General features: G+C 39.5%; 1 protein-coding gene across 1 annotated transcript in view; it reads left to right on the top strand.

The window, feature by feature from the left end:
• LOC138071585 (dedicator of cytokinesis protein 11-like) overlaps positions 1 to 8,887 on the top strand; it is a 153,320-nt gene extending 144,433 nt beyond the window's left edge. Inside the window, exons 16-20 of the mRNA XM_068963100.1 lie at positions 3,161 to 3,371; positions 3,744 to 3,942; positions 4,378 to 4,467; positions 5,971 to 6,109; positions 8,882 to 8,887. Of these exons, the coding sequence (XP_068819201.1) occupies positions 3,161 to 3,371; positions 3,744 to 3,942; positions 4,378 to 4,467; positions 5,971 to 6,109; positions 8,882 to 8,887 (645 nt within the window). The remainder of the gene's footprint in view (positions 1 to 3,160; positions 3,372 to 3,743; positions 3,943 to 4,377; positions 4,468 to 5,970; positions 6,110 to 8,881) is intronic.
• The last annotated feature ends 16,320 nt before the right edge of the window (positions 8,888 to 25,207 follow it).

Here is a 25,207-nt window from a genome sequence, read left to right on the forward strand (position 1 = left end):
TCTCTTAAATCATGTGGCAATCAAAAAACAGTGATATGTTGCTATTGTTATGATAATACTAGATTTTATAATTACCCATGGATTTACCTTTACCAAGACCTTCATACAGTTTTGAATTACTGTCTGATGTTCTTTCATTGTGACCAGCAGGACTCCCTCTGGTGTTTCATATGGGGCAAGCCTAGTGGTGTAAAAGCTGGCTTAAAACTCAACATTCAAAGAATGAAGATCATGGCATCGCGTTCCACTACTTCATGGCAAATTGATGGGGAAACATTGGAAAAAGTGACAAGCTTTATTTTCTTGGGCTCCAAAATCACTGCAGATGCTGACTGTAGCCATGAAATTAAAAGACACTTGCTTGTTGGAAGAAAAGCTATGACAAAAAAAAAAAAAAAAAAGCTATGACTCACCTAGACAGCATATTAAAAAGCAGAGACATTACTTTGCTGACAAAGGTCCATCTAGTCAAACTATGGTTTTTCCAATATTAATGTATGGATGTGAGAGTTGGACTATAAAGAAAGCTGAGCGCAGAACAGTTGATGCTTTTAAACTGTGGTGCTGGAGAAGGCTCTTGAGAGTCCCTTGGACTGCCAGGAGATCCAACCAGTCCATCCTAATGGAAATCAACCCTGAATATTCTTTGGAAGGACTGATGCTGAGGCTGAAACTCCAATACTTTGGCCACCTGATGCAAAGAACTGATTCATTGGAAAAGCCAGGAGCAGAAGGGGATGACAAAGGATGAGATGGTTGGATGGCATCACCAACTCAATGGACATGATTTTGAGCAAGCTCCGGGAGTTGGTGAGGAACAGGGAAGCCTGGCATGGTGCAGTCCATGGGGTGGCAAAGAGTAGGATACGACTGAGTAACTGAAGTGAACTGAGTGGTAATGAACTCCTTCAGCTCTTCTTTATCTGGGAATGTCTTAATTTCTCCCTCACAATTAAGGACAGTTTTGCAAGATATAGAATTCTTGATTAATAGATTTGTTTTTTTCTTTAAAGTCCACTGCCTTCTGACCTCCAAGGTTTTGATGAGAAATCTGACCCTCTTACTCAGGATTTCTTGTATGTGACAAGTCTGTCTCTCACTTCTTGCAAAATTCTCTTTGCGATAGTAAAGTAATTATCCTTCAATTAAAAAACATTGATTTTTTAAAAAAGAAAAAATTCTCTCTTTGGCTTTGACTTTTGACATTTGATTTTCATATGTCTCAGCATGGATCTGTTTGAGTTACCCTGCTTGGAGTTTGTTGAGTTTTGTGTCTTTCATAAGATTTGAGTTTTCACCCATTATTTCTTCAGATAGCCTCCCTGCCCCTTTCTCTCTCTGTTCTCCTTCAAAGACTCCCATAGTGTGCATGTTCACCTGCTGGATGATATTCCTCAGGTTCCATAGCCTCTGTCCTCTTCAATTTTTTTCCTTTGTGTTCCTCTGATCCATCTTTGACATTGTCTTATCTTTACATTGACTATACCTGCTGAAATGTGTCCTTGAATCCCTCTGGTGATGTTTCATTTCCGTTATTGTAATTTTCAGCTCTGAAAAAAAAGGTTTTGGTTTCCTTTTCGATTTTCTTAGCTATTTATTGATACCGGCATTTTGTTGATACATAATTTCCTTGACTTTTCCCACCACTTCTTTTAGTTCTTTGATCATGAATACTGTTGTTTTAATCTCTTTTTCTAGGGGCTCTCCTATCACTTTTTTTCAGTGACAATGTCTATTGGTTTATTTTTCTGTTTTGAATGGGCCATACTTTCCTATTTCTTTGTATGCCTTGCAATTTTTTGTTGTTGAAAACTGGACATTTGAATTTAATATTGTGATCTTTCTGGAAATCAGATTCTGTCCCTGTCCCAGAGTTTCCTGGGTTTTGTTTTTGTTTTTAATTGTTGTAAGCTGTGTCTGTCCCAAGAATCAGCCTGAGGTATAAATTTGGGGTCTTCTCTAATCTTTTCTGAGCCTGTGCCTTCCCCTGAGCATGTGCAGTGACTTTCTAGTCACCCTCATTTATGCAGTTACCTTTGAACAGTCTAGTGTTGGATGTCCAGCTCCTAAGAGGGGATGGAGAGGAAAATGAAGAGGAGAGGAGAGGAAAGGTGCTGGTCTGTTAAATCCCCTGAAAGTCATTTTAGGCAGAGTGGGAGGGCATTGCAACAAAGGGAAGAGGTGGTATAAAAATGGCCACAGCCCCCTTGACTGTCCCCCTGTGATCAGAAGCAGCAATCAGCAGTCATAGCACAGATTCACAATATTTGGAAGACAGGGTCTTTGTTCATCCTGGCTCCTACAAGCTGTTATAAGAATATGCACAGAGCTATCTGCCGTAGTATTTCAGTGATGAGGTATGGGTTCCTGCCATTATGCCCAGAGTTAAAACTGAACAAAATCAAAATTAAGGTCATTTTCTGTCCAAGTCTTCCCCTGGAAGTTGCAAGTCTTCAACAGACTCCAGAGTTCCAAAATTGTTCCATCAGATAGGTAATGATGGTGTAACTATTGTCTCTGTAAGGAGATAGATGTCTGGTGCTCTGCCATCTTCTGAGAATCCTCTCTGTAATAGGTATTTTTTGAGGTGGAATTCAAATGTTCAGTTAGCCATTTTAATATATGGGGAACACATGTACAACCGTGGTGGATTCAAGTCAATGTATGGCAAAATCAGTGCAGTATTATAAAGAATTAACCTCCAATTAAAATAAATAAATTGATATTTAAAAAATTAAAAAATTAAAATACATAAAGATTTAAAAAAAGAAATTGAATGTAACATAAAAGGAAGTAAAAGTAAATTTTTTAAAAAGGAAATGCTCAGCATGATCTCTGGTTTGTCAATAAATATATATGCGTAGAAAAAAAGATTACAAGGAAATATATGAGAATGTAAATGATGGTCATTGCTGAGTGGTAGCATTGCAGTTTTTTCTGTCTACATTTCTATAATCTCCAAATAGGCTTCTGTAACTTCTTAATAATCAGAAGGAGACAATCCTTGAAGAAAGAGCAAAGACCTCTTCCAAGTGTGTATTCATCTCACAGTGTATTCAATGACACTGTTCCTCAGTTGATCTCAGAGGTGTTAGTAGCTTACATGTACCCCGTTTTCCCTTCTGTTTTAAATAAAAAACAAAACTTTCTTAGTTTCCAGGTAAACGTCAAAGAGCTTGATCCCAAATATGCTCATATCCAAGTCACTTATGTGAAACCCTACTTTAATGATAAAGAACTCACAGAAAGAAAAACTGAGTTTGAAAGAAACCATAATATCAACAGATTTGTTTTAGAGGCTCCTTATACATTGTCAGGCAAAAAGCAAGGTTGTATAGAAGAACAGTGCAAAGGCCGTACAATCTTGACTAGTAAGTAGGACTTGGCATAACTTCTTTGTTTGACATGATCTTTTTTGATACATACCAGCAGCAGCTGGTCAGCAGGAAAATGTAATTGAAGTTTTAATGGTTTATTGTTCCGCTGTTCAGTCACTCACTTACACAAACATGCTATGTTATAAACCATTCCTTTCCCATATATAATTATGTAATTCATGCTTAGTCTGAGTCGTCTCAGAGAGAATTTCTCCTTCAGTCCTGAAGTAATAAGGCACCTATTTGGTTTCTAAGGGATTTTCCAGAGAAAATATGGGGAGAATTAAGCACAGTAGATTTTTGTTTTAATTTGGCTATTTGATTTGCTATCTTAAAAACTCATTTGTCAATCTTAATCTTTCATAGCTTCAAACTCATTTTCATATGTGAAGAAGAGGATCGCTATAAACTATGAACAGCAGATTCATTTAAAGCCAATTGATGTTGCCACTGATGAAATAAAAGATAAAACTGCAGAGCTGCAAAAGCTTTGCTCTTCTGCTGACGTGGACATGATTCAGCTCCAACTTAAATTGCAGGGCTGTGTTTCAGTGCAGGTATGTTGGTTGCTAATCATGTATTAAACGTTTCTTGTTGTACGTCTTGCTTTCATAAGGGAAAAGCACTAATTGTAATTGTCTTATACTCTGACTGGGTGCAAAAACCTCTACATTTTTTATTAATTCAATAAAGACATTATGTTCAGTTTCTATAAATTTTGTGTTATGTCAGAGAGCTTTAACGTAAATCCCTCTGACTAGAGCCAAGTCCTATATTTAGATAGCAGAAAGTGTTAACTACCTTGCTAGAGTATAATTTTGGCAGATGATTTGCTTTAGTTAATCTTTTTCAAATAAATTTATAATAAGACAGTAAATATGTTTCTCTGGTATGGATCTTTAACATAGTATTCTTTTTAAAAAGAGAAATGCAAAAATTACTTTTTAAATTATATTCTGACAACTCTCATTTTCTCCTTTTGTAATTTAGGTAAATGAAGGCCATTAGCACAAGCGAGGGCTGTCTTAAATGACAGTCAAGCTAGAAAGTATCCACCCAAAAAAGTAAATGCGTTGAAAGACATATTTAGGTAAGTGCTTTGTAGTTTTCAGATCAGACCACTATTTTTTTTTTTTTTACTCCATTGTCTTCTTAAGTAGAACCAAAATATTCACCAAATAATGTGCCTCGAAAAAAATTCTCGGTTCCCTTTTATAACGTTTAAGTTACCTTCTAATGGTATTTTAGGTAGTGAGGAAATGTGTGATCTCTGTATTGCTGCATGACTGTAACAATCTCCTATTGACCCAAGGCATTAAATATGGCAACCACTTCATTGCTCTGGATATTGTGACACAAACAGAAGCCTACATTCGTTACGTGATTTCCTCCTTTGCCTGGTTGACCTCATGTCACAGCTTTTCCAGATCGTTTAGTGTAGGAAGGGTTGGATAGGCTTACTTCTATCCTGTATCCTTAGTTCGACTTGGATTCTGCCAGTCTAGGGCATACGACATCATCTCTGGACTGAGAGTCCCTCTAAGCCAAGGCATGTTTGAATGGTCACACAGTAGAAAAAATCTGTTTTGTGTATAAAAGAGTTTATATTCAGAATAAGAGAGAGAGAGATGAGTAAAGCAGAGTGAGTAGAAAGATAACTTCCACTCATTTGCTCCCAACTTACTTCATTTATTTTTCCTATCTCTGTATTATCAGCTATCTCAGGTTATAGAGCAACCAGTAGTCATTCATTCAATATTTATTAATGCCTGCTGCTGCTGCTACTGCTGAGTCACTTCAGTTGTGTCTGACTCTGTGCGACCCCGTAGATGGCAGCCCACCAGGCTCCCCCATCCCTGGGATTCTCCAGGCAAGAATACTGGAGTGGGTTGCCGTTTCCTTCTCCAGTGCATGAAAGTGAAAAGTGAAAGTGAAGTCCAACTCTTAGCAACCCCATGGACTGCAGCCTACCAGGCAAGAACACTGGAGTGGTGTGCCATTGCCTTCTCTGTATTAATGCCTGGTATGTACAAAAAGATTCTACTAGTTGCTATGATAGGGATACAGAACAAATGGTCAGTGAGGTACTTTGTCCCCTAAGTTTTGCATTCTAATTATGGACATTAAACATATGAAACATACAAAATAATGGAAACATATTCTTTTAAGTCATCAACTCCCTGTTGCCACTCCTACCAACCCAGGGCAGATACTTCATGCCTATAACACCCAGCACTGTACTGGGTACATAGCCCCAAATTAGCTATTTTTGAATAAATGACATTATCTACAGAGATAAACTACTGTGAGCACAACCATAGCTGATATCATATCAAGTAAGTGACTGAGCAGGTAGGCTTCCTAGAGGGTATATATTTTGACCTAGGTTTTGAAAGAGATAAGAAACCAGAAGCAAAGGTGGAAAAGAAAAGAGATTTCAGACTTAGGAGATGACATTAGCAGAAACACAGTGAGAAAATATGGGATTCTAATCTTCCTTCTAGGCAAGCCGTGGTTAAAGTAAATATTAAATGATCAGTGAGACTTTTGAGTAATAAGTAACCAACACTTTATCTTTGCTCTTCATCTACAGGAAGTTCATCCAAGCATGCAGCATTGCACTGGAACTAAATGAGTGGTTAATGAAGGAGGATCAGATTGAATACCATGAAGGGCTCACATCAAATTTCAGAGACATGGTGAAAGAATTGTCTGACGTTATTCATGAACAGGCAAGTATTAGAGTGAATGAAAATGAAAACATGATCTCGGGTCCCTAAAGTGTTACTTAGCAAACCTGTTAGTTTGAAATGGTGTTACATTGAAATCAAGTCTGTTCTTTTAAAATTTGTATATTTTTTAACCATTAAATGATGTAATGAAAATTAGAGTTTTAAAAATTCATCTAGTTTTTAACTGAAAGATAATTGCTTTACAGAATTTTGTTGCTTTCTGTCGAACATCAACATGAATCAACCATAACTATACATAGATTCCTCCCTCTTGAACCTCCCTCCCATCTCTCTCCCCTTCCTGCCCCTCTAGATTGATACAGAGCCCCTGTTTGAGTTTCCTGAGAGATATAGCAAATTTCCTTGGCTATCTATTTTACATATGGTGATGTAAGTTTCCATGTTACTCTCTCCATACATCTCCCCTCTCCTCCCCTCTCCCCATGTCCATAAGTCTATTCTTTATGTCTGTTTCTCCATTGCTGCCTGGAAAATAAATTCTTCAGTACCAACTTTTAGATTCGGTATATATTCATCAGTATTCGATATTTAACTTTCTCTTTCTGACTTACTTCACTCTGTATAATAGGCTCTAGGTCCATCCACCTCATCAGAACTGACTCAAATGTGTTCCTTTTTATGGCTGTGTATCTGTATGACAACTTCTTTATCCATTCATCTGTCGATGGACATCTAGGTTGCTTCCATGTTCTAGGTATTGTAAACAGTGCTGCAATGAACAATGGGATACATGTGTCTTTTTCAATTTTGGTTTCCTCAGGGTATATGCCTAAGAGTGGGATTGCTGGGTCATATGTTGGTTTTATTCCTAGGTTTTGAAGGAACCTCCATACCATCTTCCATAGTGGCTGTATCAATTGACATTTCCACCAACAGTGCCAGAGCGTTCCCTTTTCTCCACACCCTCTCCAGCATTTATTGTTTGTAGACTTTTTGACAATGGCCATTCTGAGTGGAGTGAGATGATAGCCCATTGTAGCTTTGATTTTCATTTCTCTAATAATGAGCGACGTTGAGCTCATTTTCATGTGTTTGTTAGCCATCTGTATGTCTTCTTTGGAGAAATGTCTGTTTAGGTCTTTTTGCCACCTTTTGATTGGATTGTTTGATTTTCCTGGTATTGAGTTGTATGAGCTACTTGTATATTTTGGAAATTAATCCTTTGTCCGTTGTTTCATTTGCTGTTGTTTCCTCCCATTCTAAGGGTTGTCTTTTCACCTTGCTTACAGTGTCCTTTGCTGTGATAAAGCTATGAAGTTTAATCAGGTCCCACTTGTTTATGTTTGTTTCTATTTCTGTTGCTCTAGGAGGTGGGTCATAGAAGATGTTGCTTTGATTTATGTCATTGAGTGTTTTGCCTATATTTTCCTCTAAGAGTTTTATAGTTTCTGGTCTTACATTTAGACTTTTAGGCCATTTTGAATTTATCTGTGTATGGTCTTAGGAAGTGTTCTAATTTGATTCTTGTACACGTAGCTGTCCAGTTTTCCCCGGACCATTTATTGAAGAGGCTCTCTTTGCCCCATTGTATATTCTTGGCTCCTTTGTCAAAACTAAGGTACCCATAGGTGCGTGAGTTGATTTCTGGGCTTTCTATCTTGTTCCATAGGTGTATATTTCTGTTTTTGTGCCAGTACCATACTCTCTTGATGACTGTAGCTTTGTAGTATAATCTGAAATCAGGAAAGTTGATTCCTCCAGCTCCAGTCTTCTTTCTCAAGACTGCTTTGGCTATTCAAGGTCTTTTTGTGTTTCCATATGAATTGTGGAAGTTTTTGTTTTAGTTCTGTGAAAAATGCCATTGGTCATTTGATAGGGATCACATTGAATCTGTAGCTTACATTTGGTAGTATAGTATTGATTACATATTGTGAAGAGTTTTAAGCATAATGGGTGCTGGATTTTGTCAAATGATATTTCTGCACCTATTGAGATTATCATATGGTTTTTTATCTTTCCGTTTTTTAATATGGTGTATCGCATCGATTGATTTGTGTATATTGATGAATCCTTGCATCCCTGGAACAAACTCAACTTGATTATGGTGTATGAGCTTTTTAATGTGTTGTTGAATTCTGTTTGCTAAAATTTTGTTGAGGATATTTGCATCTGTGTTCATCAGTGATATTGACCTGTAGTTTTCTTTTTTGTGTTGTCTCTATCTGGTTTTGGTATCAGGGTGATGGTGGTCTCAGAATGTGTTTGGAAGTTTTTCTTCCTCTGCAGTTTTTTGAAAGAGTTTTAGAAGGATAGCCATTAGCTCTTCTCTAAATGTTTGATAGAATTCTCCTGTGAAGCCATCTGGTCCTGGGCTTTTGGTTTTTGGGAGAAATTTGATCACAGCTTCAGTTTCAGTGCTTGTAATTGGGTTATTCATAATTTCTATTTCTTCCTTATCCACTCTTTGAAGACTAAACTTTTCTAAGAATCTGTCCATTTCTTCCAGGTTATCCATTTTCTTGCTATATAATTGTTCACAATACTCTCTTATAATCCTTTGTATTTCTGGATTGTCTGTTGTAGCCTGTCCTTTTTTATTTCTAGCTTTGTTAATTTGATTCTTCTCTCTTTTTTTCTTGATGAGTCTGCCTAATGGTTTGTCAATTTTATCTTCTCAAAGAACCGCCTTTTCATTTTATTAACCTTTACTATTGTTTCTTTCATTTCTTTTTCATTTATTTCTGCTCAGATCTTGATGATTTCTTTCCTTCTACTAACTGTGGTTTTTCTGTTCTTCTTTTTACATTTTAGGTGTAAAGTTAGGTTGTCTCTTTAATGTTTTTCTTGTTTCTTGAGGTAGGTTGTATTACTATAAGCTTATGTCTTAGAACTGCATTTGCTGCATCCCATAGGTTTTGAGTTGCCGTGTTTTCATTGTCACTTGTTTCTAGGAATTTTTTGATATCCATTTTGATTTCTTCAGTAATCTCTTTGTTATTTTAAAATGTACTGTTTAATCTCCATATGTTTGTGCTTTCTACATTTTTTTTCCTCATAATTGATATCTAGTCTCATAGCATTGTGGTTGGAAAAGATGCTTGATGTGATTTCAATTTTCTTAAACTTACTGAGGCTTCATTTGTGACCCAAGATGTGGTCTATCCTGGAGAATGTTGCAAGGGTACTTGAGAAGAAGGTGTATGCTTCTGCAGGTGGCTGGAATGTCCTGAAGATGTCAATGAGATCCATCTCATCTAATGAATCATTTAAGACTTGTATTTCATTATTAATTTTCTGTTTTGATGATCTTTGCATTGGTGCGAGTGGGGTGTTAAAGTCACCTACTTATTGTGTTACTGTCAAATTCTCCTTTTTGTCTGTTAGTGCTTATCTTATGTATTGAGGTGCTCCTATGTTGGGTGCATAGATATTTACAATTGTTACGTCTTCCTCTTGGATTGATCCCTTGATCATTATGTAGAGTCTTTCCTTATCTCTTATAATATTCTTTATTTTAAGGTCTACTTTTTCTGATATGAGGGTTGCTACCCCAGCTTTCTTTTGCTTTCCATTTGCATCGAATATACTTTTCCATCCTCTCACTTTGGTCTATATGTGTCTTTAGATCTGAAGTGGTTTCTTGTAGACAGCATATACATGGGTCTTGTTTTTGTATCCATTCAGCCAGTCTGTGTCTTTTGGTTGGAGCAATTAATCCATTTGCACTTAAAGTAACTATTGATATGTTCCTAATGCCATTGTCTTAATTGTTAGGGGTTTGCTTTTGTAGAACTTTTTCTTCTCTTGTATTTCCTGACTATATAGTCCCCCCTTAACATTTGTTGTAAAGCTGGTTTGGTGGTACTGAATTCTCTTAACTTTTGCTTGTTTGAAAAGTTTTTGATTTCTCCATCAAATATGAATGAGATCCTTGCCAGGTAGAGTAGTCTTGGTTGTAGATTTTTCCATTTCCGTACTTTAAATATATCCTGCCATTCTCTTCTGGCCCTGAGTTTCTGCTGAAAGATCAGTTCTTAAACATATGGGGTTTCCCTATATGTTACTTGTTGCTTTTCCCTTGTTGCTTTTCATATTCTTTCTTTGTGTTTAGTCTTTGTTAATTTGATTAGTATGTGTCTTGGTGGGTTTCTCCTTGGGTTTATGCTGTATGGGACTCTTTGCAACTCTTGGACTTGATTGAACATTTCCTTTTCCATGTTGGGGAAATAATCAAATATAATCTCTTCAAAAATTTTCTTATACCCTTTCTTTTACTCTTCTTCTAGGGCCCCTATAATTCGAATATTGCTGTGTTTAATATTGTCCCAGAGGTCTCTGAGACTATCCTCAGTTCTTTTCATTCTTTTTACTTTATTGTGCTTTCAGCAGTTATTTACACCATTTTATTTTCCAGCTCACTCATCCATTCTTCTGCTTCAGATATCCTGCTATTGATTCCTTCTAGAGTATTTTTAATTTCAGTAATTGTATTGTTTGTATATTTATTGTTTAATTCTTCTAGGGCTTTGTTAATTGATTCTTGTGTTTTCTCCATTCTGTTTTCAAGGTTTTTGATCATCTTTACTACCATCATTCTGAATTCTTTTTCAGGTAGTTTGCCTATTTCTTCTTCATTTATTTGGACTTCTGTGTTTCCAGTTTGTTCCTTCATTTGTGTAGTATTTTTCTGCCTTTTCATTATTTTTTAAAGTTATTGTGTTTGAGGTCTCCTTTTCCTAGGCTTCAAGGTTGAACTCTTTCTTCCTTTTGGTTTCTGCCCTCCTAAGATTGGTCCAGTGGATTGTGTAAGCTTCCTGTAGGGTGAGATTTATGCTGAGTTTTTTTTTTCCTCTGTTGGGCATGGCTGAGTGAGGTGGTAATCCTGTCTGTTGATGATTGGGTTTGTATTTTTGTCTTTGTTGTTTGGATGAGGCATCTTGCATTGGTACTACTGGTGGTTGGGTGATGCTGGGTCTTGTATTCAAGTGGTTTCTTTTGTGAGAGTTCTCTCTATTTGATACTCTCTAGTGTTAGGAATTCTCTGGTAATCTAGGGTCTTGGAGTCAGTGCTCCCATTCCAAAGGCTCAGGGCTTGATCTCTGGCCAGGAACAAAGATTCCACAAGTGGTTTGTTATGGCATTAAGTGAGATTAAAATAAATACCCAAACAGGAGAAACCAAAGATGAACCCCAGACAAATGGCAGTTTCAAAATCAGACAAATAATAATTAAACTAATGGAATATACACATACACATAGAAGAAGAAGAAGAAGAAGTGAAGTTGCTCAGTCTTCTCCGAGTGTTTGCGACCCCATGGACTGTAGCCCACCAGGCTCCTACATCCATGGGATTCTCCAGGCAAGAATACCTGAGTGGGTTGCCATTTCCTTCTCCAGGGGATCTTCCCAACCCAGGGATCGAATCCAGATCTCCCACATTGTGGGCAGACGCTTTAACCTCTGAGCTAGCAGGGAAGCCCAGACACATAGACATATACACCTATAAACAAAATCAAAACAGTCCAACAAAAATAAAGTACAATAGATTGACCTAGTGAACAAAGGAAACCGAAAATGATATCTACCAGTTACGATCAAACTAACTAAAGCACAAACTAAAAAAATGAAACTAAAGGAATGTGCCATGTGGGAAGTAAAGCAGTGAAAACAACTAATAAACATGTTGAGAGGAAAGGAAATAAAGAAAAGGAAGAATAGATATGCAAAGTTAAATAAAGGCAGATAAGGAAAGTTTATATTCATTAAAGATTAACTGCAAGAGGAAAAGAAAAGTAGGTTGCCGGGAGGCAGCATGGGAGATCCCACCCATGCCAAAGGTCATGAGGAAGAGGCCTGACAGGCAAAGGCGAGTCAGGACTTGAGGGACCCCCTGGACCTGCTCGAGCATCTACCCCAAAACCAGAATTTGCCTGTCCTGCTATTTTTCACTAACTCCTCTGTTACCAATGCGGGGCTGTCCCCGACCACCTTTCTCTGAAGAAAATTAACTTAGAGCTCTAGTTATTAAGTCTCCTGGACGTAATTGGAGTGTTTCAATTCAAACCCCTCTGATAGCTTTCTAACTTGCCTGACAGGTTTATCCAGACTTTTACAACTACCCATGATTGTTTACAGCTTTCCAACCGTGAGAGAGAGACACATTCTAGGAATGTAGAGCCTTTCGAGGAGTTAAATATCATTAGAATAGAGCTGGTTAAGTGTTTCATTGTTGAGCCGATACTTGCTGCCAAGTTTTCATATCTTTTATTTGTTGATATAGTTGGTATAGAGAAAAACCAGGTAGTAGCCCTGGCATTAGCAGGTTAGATCTTTGAGTTAAGTACTTTCTTTGTTATAACCCACTGCACGTTTATTCTATAGGAATGTAACTTTATTTAGTACTTTGAGGGTGATGCAGATTAAACAAAAAACACTTCAAGGAAAATGAGTTTTCTGGTTGATTAACATTTATCAAGGAAAAGCGCCATAAAATGTTAACGGGCCTCTTGGCCAGAAGATAATGTAAATCACCTGAGACCTTTTGCATACAGAAAGGTATGCAGAAAGAAAGCCTGGTCTCGATAAGGATCAGGACTGCTGCCCCTGCATGACTCTGTATTTTCATTATTCTCTATGTACAACTTAAGGCATATAAGTTCCCTTTGAAAATAAAGTTGTGGGTCTTGCACCAGTTTGGCCTCCCCATGTCATACTTTCTTTCTCTCTTTATCTCTTTTTCAGGCTAATTCCCTGGAGCTCAGGGGCCATCTGAGTTCACTTTCCTCCCTGGGCTTCTAAGATCCACTCGAGAATGTCCCCAAGGTGGGGGCACCTTACGCTGTTCTAGAGGGCGCCTGTGGCCTATGTGAACAGTGCAAGTCCCTTGTCTGGGATTTTATTGGCTTTCTGTGTAAACCAAGGAATATCAGCCTCTTTTCTCTCCTCTATTCTCTTAACTGCAAATTCTCTCCTTATCTCTCTCTATATCTATATATCTCTCTTGCCACGCCATCCACGCTTCGGATACCCTGGATCCAACGGGGGCTAGTCCCCGGTAGTAGGAAAAGCAAACAAATTAATAAATGTAGAAAAATATAATAATATGTTTAAATTTTTTAAATTAAAAATTTTAAAACGGGATTAAATAAAGAAAAGAAAACTCCACAAAACTGCAAAAGGCCAATGTAGAGGTAGAGATTTATAGCAACAATAAAAAGTGTGACTGAAAAAAAAAAAACCCTTAAAAGCTTATTTGTATTTCATAGTGCTAATAAAATTGACAACTACAATAGAGGGGGAAAAAAAAGAAAAAGAAAACGTCCAAAAGAAACTGCAGAACAAGTCAAAATATAAGAAGAGTAAATATTTTTCCTGAGTCAGTGCTGTCAGTGTCCTTTCCATCGCTGGGAGTCACACTCCACCTCGCCCTCCTGGGATGCCTTCCAACTCTGGGCCTGCTGTGGGGGCAACTCAGACTCTAATCTCGTCCTACGTGTTCTTGCCTCCAATGTACACAGCTATAGGAAATAGTGGATTTTCTTTTGTGGGTGCTCTCAGTGTCCTTTTATATCTCCCATAGACACAGAGTCTGCCTAGTTGATTGTGTGGATTTAATCTGCAGCTTGTACAGCTGGTGGGAAGGTATTGATCTTCTTTCTTAGCCACACTGCCCCTGGGTTTCAGTTGTGGTTTATTTCCACCTTTGTACATGGGTCGTCCACTTGGGTTTGTTCCTGAGGCTGCCCTAGAGGACTTGGGTCTGCCCCAGTGAGGGTCAGCGGCGGAGGTAGTACAGCTGCTGGGGTCACAGGGTTTCTGGCAACACTGAGCACTCAGGATAGTTGGAAGCTAGGGCAGCAATAAATACAGTGTTCTAGAAGGGTATGGCAACAAATATTGGCCAATACACTCCAATATTCTAGCCTGGAGAACCACCCTGACAGAGATGCCTGGAAATCCACAGTCCACAGGGTCGCAGAGTTGGCCACGACCAAAGCAATGCCATGTGCATAGATGCAGGAATTTTTTTTTGCCTGTGGCAGCTCTGCCCCAGTGAGGGTTGAGCATGAAGGTGGCGCAGCTGCTTGGGTCACAGGAACCATGGCGGCACCAAGTGTTCAGGGATATGGACTGCCTCCGCTGTAGGAGTTACTGCCCTATCAGAAGCTTTTTTGAGCCTCTGGTAGCTGGCGATCAGAAGATCTCTTTGGCTTGTGTTTCTCTGTAGATCCACACATTCAGGCACTTAGTGATCTCCCTTCCCTGGGGTCCTTCGCTATTGTTCAGTGTGTCAGGCACAGAGAGAGGCCCCGCTAGCTGAGGGTCCTACTCTGTAGTTCAGCGCATCAGTCACTTTGAGGAACACCCTGGATGGGGTCCTGCTCTGTAGTTCAGTGCAGTCAGGGGTTTGAAGGGTCAGCCTCTCTATTGTTCAACTGCCAGTGCTGGCCTGTGGGGAGAGAGAGGCTATGGTGATGGCTCCAGCAGTATCGTCTTGCTTCCATGGCTGCCTGACTTTCTGCCACAGGCACTTTCCAACACAATTACCTCCCTCACGTCTCCTAGGTCATTCTTGCCACAGTCAACAGCAGCCCTCACCCTGGAATTGCTCCACAATCCCGGTGCTCCAGCTTCCAGCTGCTGTGCCTTGCAGGGGACCTGCTTCCCTGTCCGGGGTATGTATGGCTGTGGCAAGGACTGTCTGATTCTCACTCCATTTAGGCTGCCACAGATCAGCTGTTTCACTCTCAGCCTCAAATGTTTCTCCTCTGACCCAGACGATTGCCCCAGTGTGGGGACTGGACCCCTGCTTCAGTTCCAGCACCCACCGAGGGCAAGTCCAGTCCTAGTAACACTCCTGCTTTTCCCCCTAGTTTCTTTGTTCTACCGAGTGTTTGCATGGTTCTGTATACTCTTTTCCAGTGGTCGGGTGCTCCCGTCTGCTCTCAGCTGGTGTTTGGCAAGCATTTCTGTGTCTGAATGGGTAGTCCTGATGTATCCATGGAGAGAGATGTACTCCACGTCCACCTACTCCTCTGCCATCTTGTTCTACACCCCAAATCAGGTTTGAAGCAATTACTGACAGTTGCTTTAGCAGTTGTTCAGGTAGTAAACTATTTTGTTCTTTGCACCACCGTGCCATTAGAAGTGAGTAGCTGTGCAAGACTGAGTTGATCTACTGTGAGCATGGCTAAGAGTCTCTCAAGAAGAGTCCTAGAGAAGTGAAATGATTGGCTCAGTAGCCAGATCCCTAAATGAATATCCCTGTTTTAGCTGTAAGAAACTAGTTACAGTTCCCCTTCCATATTTGCAGCTTCCACATCCAGGGATTCAACCAACTGCAGATTGAAAATATTTGAAAAAATTTTCCAGAAAGTTCCAAAAAAGCAAAACTTGAATTTCCTGCATGTAGGCAGCTATTTACATAATATTTACATTGTATTAGCTATTCTACATTAGCTAGAGATGATTTTAAAGTACAGGGGAGGATATGCAAAAGTTATATGCAAATACTGTGTGATTTTATATAAGGAACTTGAGCATCTTCAGAGTTTAATATCCATGGGGGAAGGGGCACAGTGGTCCTGGAACTAATCCTCTGGGGATACTGAGGGACAACTGTATGATCGTTTAGGAGAGATCCTGAGCAGATTCCAAAACTCAGGAATTGTCTTAATACCCATACGGCCTGCAAAACTCTTGTTTCATAATACTTGGCATTCTAATGTTTGACTGTTAATGTCATTTATAACTAACTTAGTTATATAGTCCACAATGCGAAACATATAGAAGCAAAGATCTACTCACCACTGACAGCCAAATTATGTCGTAATTAAGTAGTTAAGACTTTTATAGATCTACTTACCTTAAGTTCCCTGGTAGCACAGATGGTAAAGCGTCTGCCTACAATGCGGGAGACCTGGGTTCGATCCCTAGGTTGGGAAGATCCCCTGGAGAAGGAAATGGCAACCCACTCCAGTGTTCATGCCTGGAAAATCCCATGGACCAAGGAGCCTGGTGGGCTACAGTCCATGGGGTTGCAAAGAGTCGGACATGACTGAGCAACTTCATCATCATCATACTTACTTTAAAACCAGAGTACTCCTGAATTATCCTGGTAAATGTCATTCCTATGTTAGGCTCCTGAAATCTGTGTTTACAACCACTCTGTACATGGATTGTCACTCGACTATTTTAACATCTTCACCACAGATGTAAAAGTCATGGCCTGATGGTCTGGTCCCTCAGTGCATGAGCCCTATTGAGCTTACCTAATGTCTCTTTGCTTTCCTTAAAAAGGAAAACATCCAATAAGATCAATATTTGCTTCAGAAACTGTTCAGACTCTCAATTTTTAATGAAATTCAGACCCCTTAAAAGAAACAAGGATCACTACAGCCCTTTAGAGAACACATTCTTATTGCTGGTTCCAGAAAGGAGAGCCTCCTCTGTCCTGGTATGAGCATTTCACTGCTTGCCTGAAGACACTCCCCTGGGTGAGACCATCACATGGAGGGTGTCCTTACAAATAGACTGACCATGGTTAGTGCCAAAGGACTGCAGTGTAATGGTGGGCGGGGCAGAAGAGAGATTTCAGGGAAAACAAGAGCTAGTTGACTCCAAGCTCTCTTTCTCGTGGTATCTTGTATGCTTTCTGTTAGAAAGGACTATGGGAAATCTACTGCAGTTAGTCCAAAGTTGCACTGCGTGACCAGGAGTCCCATTCTCTGACCATGGTCATCTTCTCAGCATGGAGAAGCCAGGCAGCTAGCCTTTCCTCATCCCATCTTTCAGTGAGTGAGTCATCCCAGTCTCCTCTCCTGTTTCGTGACACGGACTCTCGCCGGCCTGAGGAGTCTGGACTCCGTGGTCTGTTTCCTCTTTTTGTCATCTTGACTTCTGTTAGCCCACTTAGGCGTGAGTGTAAACCATCCCAAGGCAAAGCTTTGCAGCTCAGTTTTCCGAGGTCCTTTTTTGTCTCCTTGCCAAAGCAGTCCGGTGATCAGGACTAGGCAGGCAGGGAATCATTCCGCTTCCTTTATTGTCTGTAGCTCAGGTTCAGCCCCTGAGTCCAGTGGGGACATGCCTCTCTTCACCCTCACGCTTCTGGGGTATGTTGACGTGTTAGTCATTCAGTCATGTCCGACCCTTTGTGACCCCATGGACTGTAGCTCACCAGGCTCTTTTGTCTGTGGAATTCTCCAGGCAAGAATACTGGAGTGGGTGCCATTTCCTTCTCCAGGGGATCTTCTGAACCCAGGGATCAAACTCAGGTCTCCTGCATTGTAGGTGAATTCCTTACTATCTGAGCCATCTGGGGAATACTTTAATCAAATAGGCTACATAATTTGTTCCTAGAAACTGTCCAGTTTGCAGGGTTCTGTTCTCCATTGTCCTTAGGAAAAAACAGCAAAACTCCTCCTTTACAAAAATATGAAAGAATTATAGCATTTTCAACCAATATATATTACAGTTATAGAATTTGCATGCAACTGTATGACCTAGCCTTGAACTCTAAATTATTCATATTGAAAGCAAATTATTCAATTTACTGCTATTATGATGATCAAGTTATTGAGAGCTTTCTATACAGTTCTTTTTTCCTTGTTAGAAAACAAAATTCAACTGTGGTTGTTCAGTTGCTCAGTCATGTCCAACTCTTTGCAACCCCATGGACTGCAACACACCAGGCTTCCCTGTCGTTCACCACCTCCTGGAGTTTGCTCAAACACATGTCCACGTATTCAGTGATGCTATCCAACCATTTCATCCTCTGTCACCCCCTTCTCCTCCTGCCTTCAATCTTTCCCAGCATCAGGGCTTTTTCCAGTGAGTCAGTTCTTTGCATCAGATAGCCAAAGTATTGGAGTGTCAGCTTCAGAATCAGTCCTTCCAGTGAATATTCAGGACTGATTTCCTTTAGGATGGACTGGTTGGATCTCCTTGCAGTCCGAGAGATTCTCAAGAGTCTTCTCGAACACCACAGTTTGAAAGTGTCCATTCTTGGGCACTTAGCCTTCTTTTTGGTCCAAGGCTGGAAAAACCATAGCTTTGACTATATGGACCTTTGTCAGCAAAGTAATGTCTCTGCTTTTTATTCAGAGTCAGGTGAGTCAGTTTTAAAGCTTTGGGCTTTATTCAGTGATCCACGAGTCCAGCAGGATCCCATGTAGCAGACTGAAAGGAGCTCTGAAGAGCCATAGAAAATGGAAGCCTTGTACAGGTAGAAGGAGTCAGGTCAAGGAAGTTATTCTAAAAGAGACCTGATTGTTTCAGGCAAGGTCACCTTCCTCTGGAGCACAGCAAGTGTCTGTCAGTTGGATTACCTCACTAGTGCTGACCAGGAAACTCCAGACTTGAAAGTGATATATGTACTTTTCTGACTAGTTCAGATGACCTACCTGGAAAAGGCCAAAACTACAATTAATATATTATAACTCAGGTGATGTGGGTTTAGCACAAGTGACTCCATTTTGGACCTCTTGTCTCTCTCTCTCTCTCTCTTTTTAAAATGTATTTGTCTGCACCATGTCTTAGCTGTGACATGTGGGATCCAGTTCCCCGAGCAGGGGCTGATCCCACTACTCCCCTGAGCATAGAGTCCCATCCTCTGGACCACCAGGGAAGTTCCTTATCTCTTTTTTAACACCCCAAACTTGGGTTTTATGAATCTGCACCTGTCTTTCTCATATTATTGCTAAAACCGTGACTATTATATTTCGTTCTAGAGACCAAATTTTAGACCCTTGACATTATATATTATATGTTATGCATTCTTCTATCTTATATATTATATATAATATATTTATAGCTAACCAAGAAAATCTTGCTTTCTATTGGTTTATATTTATGAAAGCTATACAGTCATGATGTATCATCTTTAGGTGTACTTTAGTTTAGGCAAATGTTGAGTTTTAGTGAAGTTTTATAAATCAATATTTGCAAATAGAGTCCCTTATAAAATAACTATTTTCAGTCACAAAATTTGAGATTTATTATTTCCCAAAGGTAACTATAATAACATAAAATAAGATAAAATATAGCTGTGCATTGAAATCTCAATTATCTGTTTAGCTCCATAAATGATGACTCGACAAAAAGATATGGCCTTGGATATTCCTTGGCCCTTTTCAGTGTAATCTGTTACACTATATCAAAATATGAAGTCCTTTTAAAACGTCAAGCTTTTATAAGAGGAAAATCTTCTATTATGGGCTTTATAATAAAGATGTGATTTGTAGCAATACAACTGATATGACCCATTACTGCCACCAGAAGCCATTTGCAGGCTTCCTACTGAAGTTTCAAAGCTAACTTGAGAACCTAGTCTTGAAAGCTCAAAAGCTTTTAGCTTTTGAGATTGGGGATTGTTCAGTAAAGAGGTTGGTATGCAATTCTTTTCTCATCTAATCCATGCATGAGATATCTGTTACATTCGATCACACAAAATGGATAATTTTTAAAATGTCTATATGATTATGAATATATATGTTTCTATGCTTGCAGGTTATAGAGTTATTAATACATTTGTGAAGTTCTTCATTAAAACTTTTTTGCATCAATTAGTTTACGTAATTGTGGTGTATATTTGGAAATATTGACTTATTTACTCTTCACTTAAAATTATTTCCCAAGTCTCCAGGAAAGGGGCATGGGTATCTGCATATTGAATAGCCCCCAAGGGAACTTGAGAACCACTCTTAGAGGATGATCTACAAACTCATATCAAAAAGTTCACTGTTGAGGCTCTTTTCTGACCATCTATTAAAAACCATTTTTAAACATTTTATTACCTCTCACTTTCTGTTGAATTTTACATTTTACAACCTTTCGTTTTTCTTAATGAGTAACCAGATCTTTTCTGCTTTTTTAATACCCTGCCTTTGTAATACAGCTTTGAAGACTTGAGTCGGTAATGTTTTTCTTGGCTCTTTCTGCTTTACATCATTTTAAATAGCTAAATGTCAGTGATAAGTTGGAATATGCCTGTGATTTTGTGTACACATACTGTTTTTGGCCATGGCTATTTTGCTTTGTGATAAACATGCCATTTCTTTCCTTTTAGATAATACAAGAAGACCCGATGCACTCTCCCTGGATGAGCAACACATTACGTGTATTTTGTGCAATGAGTGGTACGTCAAGTGACCAAAGTTATGGTTCCCCAAGATACACTGCTGAAATATGAGGACATGCAGATGTCAAGTGACAACAAGACTGAACTTCTCAGGAATATTGGGAGGGGTGCAAATGTTAAAAATTTAAAGATTTGTTGTACACAGATTTCTGCTGTATAGTAAAGTGATTCAGTATACACACACACATATATTTTTTCATATTCTTTTCCACACAGTTTATCATGGCATGCTGAAAATGGCTTTTTGTGCTAGGCAGTAGGACCTTGTTGTGTATTCATGGTATATATAATAGTTGGCATTTGCTAATCCCAAACTCCCAATACTTCCCTCTCCCACCCTGCTTCCCCATGGCAACTGGAAATCTGTAAGAAACATTTTTGATTTCTGATGGTTTCTTTTTTCTGTGCTGCCAAGGATAGGATGATTAGAAGTAACTACATGTCTTTTAACATGACCTTTTCCTTTCTGGAAAAGTGAACTACCACAGCAAACTGCTCCTTGAATGACACAAAACTCTGTCCCAAAACAAACACCTAGAAATGTTGTATAAAATACAACATCACACATAGATATTTCACACTGTCTCCCCTCTCCTCAAACCTCCAGTTTCTTCTCTACCATGCCACTCTCAGCAAACGATCTTTTTTCTGATTTCACTGAAAAAATAGGAATCAGAAGAGGATGTCCACATCTTCCCTGCTGCCAACTCCCCCAAACTCTATGCTCCCTTTCCTCCTGATCTCCCCTCATCTCATGACCACGTGTATGCTGATGACTCCCACAGGCATATCTCCAACCCAAATATCTCTAAACTTGCAAATGCTATGCCCAACTGAATCATGTCTCCCCTTGCATATCTCACATGTAACCAGGTCTCTTGATTTCCATCCCCCAAGCCTGCTTGTTTCCCAGAATTCCTCGTCTCTGTAAATGACATCACCACTCAATGTTTGCTCAGGCCAGAAACCGAAGACTTGGTTCTGTCACCTATGTCTCACACACACCTTGTCTTGACCCTTCAGCATATACTTTTGGCTGAACCTTCACAATATACCTGTAATTTTACCCTTTCTAGTCACCCCCATTCTGCTGTCCCGTGCTAAGTCACTTCAGTCATGTCTGACTCTTTGCAGCCCAATAGACTGTAGCCAGCCCAGCTCCTCTGTCTGGAATTCTTCAAGCAAGGATACTGGAGTGGGTCGCCGTGCCCTCCTCCAGGGGATCTCACTGACCCAGGGATCGAACCTGGGTCTCCTGAGTCTCCTGCATTGCAGGCAGATTCTTTACCACTGAGCCACGGGGGAAGCCACCTCCATTACTGCCATCCTAATCTGAGTGACTTTCATCTCCTGCCTGGCCAGCCACAGTAGTCTTCTCACTTATCTCCCCCATCCACCGTTTACTACCTTAGACTCCGTTCTCAACTCTGCAGCTGAAGTGGTCTTCATGAAACTTAAGACAAGGTCTTCCCTGGTGATCCAGTGGTTCAGCGTCCATTCTTCTGTTGCAGGGGGCACAGGTTTGATCCCTGGTTGGGAAAATAAGGTCCCACATGCAGCGTGGAGAGGTCAAATAAATAAATGAAATGTCAGTCAGATCGTGGCATGCCCCTCTGGTCAAACCCTCCAGTGGATCTCTTCTCACTCCAATAAAAGCAAAAGCCTGCTATGCTCTGGCTGATCTGGTGCTTTGGCATCTTTGGTGTACCCCTGATCTCTTTCTCTCTCTCCACTTTCCCACCATGCTCCAGCGACACACACCCTATTGTTGTTCCTTGAACACACAGTGTCCACTTCCACCTCAGGGCACTTGGTCTTCCTTCTGCCTGAAATGCTCTCACCCAAATATTGGTAACCACTTGCTCCACTCCCAGCAGTCCTCATCCCCTTAGTAAAGATGCTTTACTTTTCTCCATCCCAATTCATACCCTCTGACATTATGGTATTGCATATTCTGGTTTGCTTGTGGTCTGCCTCCCTCAATTAGAATGTAAGCTTCATGTGGGCAGGGCATTTGTCTTCTTCACTGGTGTCCTGCTCTGAAAACAGTTCCTGGCTTCATAGTAGACACTCAATAAATAATTATTGAATGACTGTCTGAAAGGCACAGTTGAGAGTACAAGAAAATAAGGTACCAGAAAGGATGAGAGAACTAAAAACAAGAGGAGTATATCGGCAACTTGAGATTTGATGAGATTTGATCTCTGCGGCCAAGCCTGTTAGCCCCCAATATGCATTCTCCTGTGTATCTAAAACCAAACTCCTAATCTTCAGTTGGGCAGTCATCCAGAATAAAGATGACCATGACTAGGTTCTGACCAATGGGATATTAAAGAAAATGTCATTTGGAAGCTACTGAGAATCTTCCTCAAAAGATAGCTGCCGTGTCCCTTTTTTTTCACCTCTTGCTCTTTTCTGCTGGCTGGAATGTAAACGTGAAAGCTAGGGCCTTCTTGGACTATGAAGTGACCTGAGATACAGAGGCCACATAGACTGGCACAAGAAGATAGAAAGAGCTTGGGTACCTGAGGACATGGTGAAGATAAACACTCTATGCCAGCCAAGACTGCCTTTCTCTGGACTGGCATATGAGACAGTTTTGCTCTTATCGATGTCTCTAGTATTTTGGAGTATCAGGTTCAGCTCTCAGCTGAGCCTAATACTAATCCGTTCAATGTACATACAGAGAGAGGAGCCAAGGCTTTGAGACCAAGACCCTCATATTAATCGTGGGCCATTAATTCGTTATTCCCTCAGTGAAATGGAAAATTAGGGAAAACCATGTGTCCACTGGCAGAGGAGACTAAATGAAAGATTGCCTACCTAGGCCTGGGCTCTGTCCAGAAAAATAGAGTTCCCTTGGGAATTCATAACCACTAATAGGGAAGAATACTGGAGTGAATTGCCATTTCCTTCTCCAGGGGATCTTCCTGATCCAGGGATCAGATCTGCATCTCTTGTCTCCTACATTGGCAGGTGGATTCTTTACCACTGTCACCACCTGGGAAGCCCCACTAATAGGGAAGGGTTTTTTTAAATAAGACATAAAAAGCACAACCCAAAGGGTGAAATGATATATCTGAGGATGTTAAAGTTAAAAAAACATAATTCTGAATGACAAAAGACACCATAAATGAAGTTAAAGACACGCCAAAGAATACATAAGAAACAAAGGATTAGTGCAAGAAAACATAAAGAAACCTATAAACCACTCAGAAAAGGCAATGTATACCAATTTCTATGACTGTTTCAAATATGTTAAACAGGGTCTTGGAAATGTAGAATTTTGATGCACTATCTTATATGAGTAAAAACATGCTATATTTGTAAAGCATAATTGAGTGGAATGTAATTGTTGTTAAAACAAAGTGTGCTTGCTCAGTTTATAAATACTTGACACTGTTAAAATTTGACCTGTATTCAGACAAATCCCCAAACAGGTCAATTAAACAATGAAATATAACATCTCATTGTCCAACCTGTTTCATATCAGGGAAAAATTACATTAATGTATTTGATTGCTTGATCTGATATCTATTTGTAATGAACAGCCAACATCTTTCTAGTAAACAAGGCATTTGCTTTTCAACTGGGGCCCGGTTCCATCTTCAGCGTTTATGTAAACACAGTCTAAATCAAAAAAAGAAAGAAAAGAAAAGACAATGTAGTAGAACAATGGGAAAAAGACCTGAGAGGTACCTTATAGAAAACTTTTAATGACCAACAAACAAATGAAAAGGTGCCTAACCCATATTGATTATCGTACTGATTGTGGATATGGTCATTAAAATAGTAACTCACCCTTACTCAGACCCTACTATGTGCCAGGCCAAATTCTATGTGCTTTCCATAAGATATCATTTCACATCCATCAAACTGGCAAAACTTAAAAGCACAACACATATCAACTTTTGGCAAGGATGTGAAGCAATGGAAACTAACTGGCACTGCTGTTGAGAATACAAGTACTTCACAGAGCAATTTAGCAATATCTGGTCAAGCTGAGGATGCAAATATCTCTTTTAGATGGACATTTAGAGGAATCTGTACATATCCCCAAGAATTTTCAGAGCAACCCCATTTGTAATAGGCAAAAAAATGGAAAGGATATAAATGTCCTCCATCCAAAGAAAGGATAAATAAACATAGACCTTCTGGAATTCTCTACAACAGCGAAAATGAACTAGCAACATGAAGGAGTCTCAGAAAGTGCTACATGAAACTGGTGTTTCAGAATGATACATGTACAGATTACCATTTGTGTATAATTGTTTTTAACTTTTTATTTTCTATTGGGGTATAGTCAGTGAACAATGGCATGATAGTTTCAGGTGAACAGCAAAGGGACTCAGCCATATGTATTCAAACTTCCCCCACCAGCCTCCAGCATCTAAGCTGCACATAACACTGATCAGAGTTTCATGTGCTATATAGTAGGTTCTTGTTGGTTATTCTTTTTAAATATAGCAGCGTGTACATGCCCATTCAAAACTCCTAACTATCCCTTCCAACCACAAGTTTGTTCTCTGTGTATATAGTTTCAAAATATGCAAAAACCCTATACTATTTATGAATACCCTCACAGTGGTAGTAGTATACAAATACTCAAGGGCACTTCTAGGGAGAGATGGTGTCTGAGAGACTGAGAAAGGTGCATACAGGGTGTCAACTCTGTAAACTTTTAATTTTTATGAAAGGAAACTCAGGTACACAAGGCCTAGGGTTACAGTTTATTTTTACTTATTTTTTAAAGTGAACTTTTATTTGCTAGATGCTTTTATTTATTTATAAGTTCCAGACATACTTTTTATTATATTTCAAAAATTTTTTGAATTTTATGTATTGAGCTGAGCCTGGTCTTCATTGCAGCACAAGGGATCTCTTCCTTTCTTTTCTTTTAAGCTGTGAATGTAGGCTCCTCAGCTGTGGCATGTGGGATTTTTCAGTTGTAGCATTCGAACTTTTAGTTGGGGCATGTGGGATCTAATTCCCTGACCAGG

The sequence above is a fragment of the Capricornis sumatraensis genome, chromosome X (assembly GCF_032405125.1).
Source record: "Capricornis sumatraensis isolate serow.1 chromosome X, serow.2, whole genome shotgun sequence".
Lineage (NCBI taxonomy): Eukaryota > Metazoa > Chordata > Mammalia > Artiodactyla > Bovidae > Capricornis > Capricornis sumatraensis.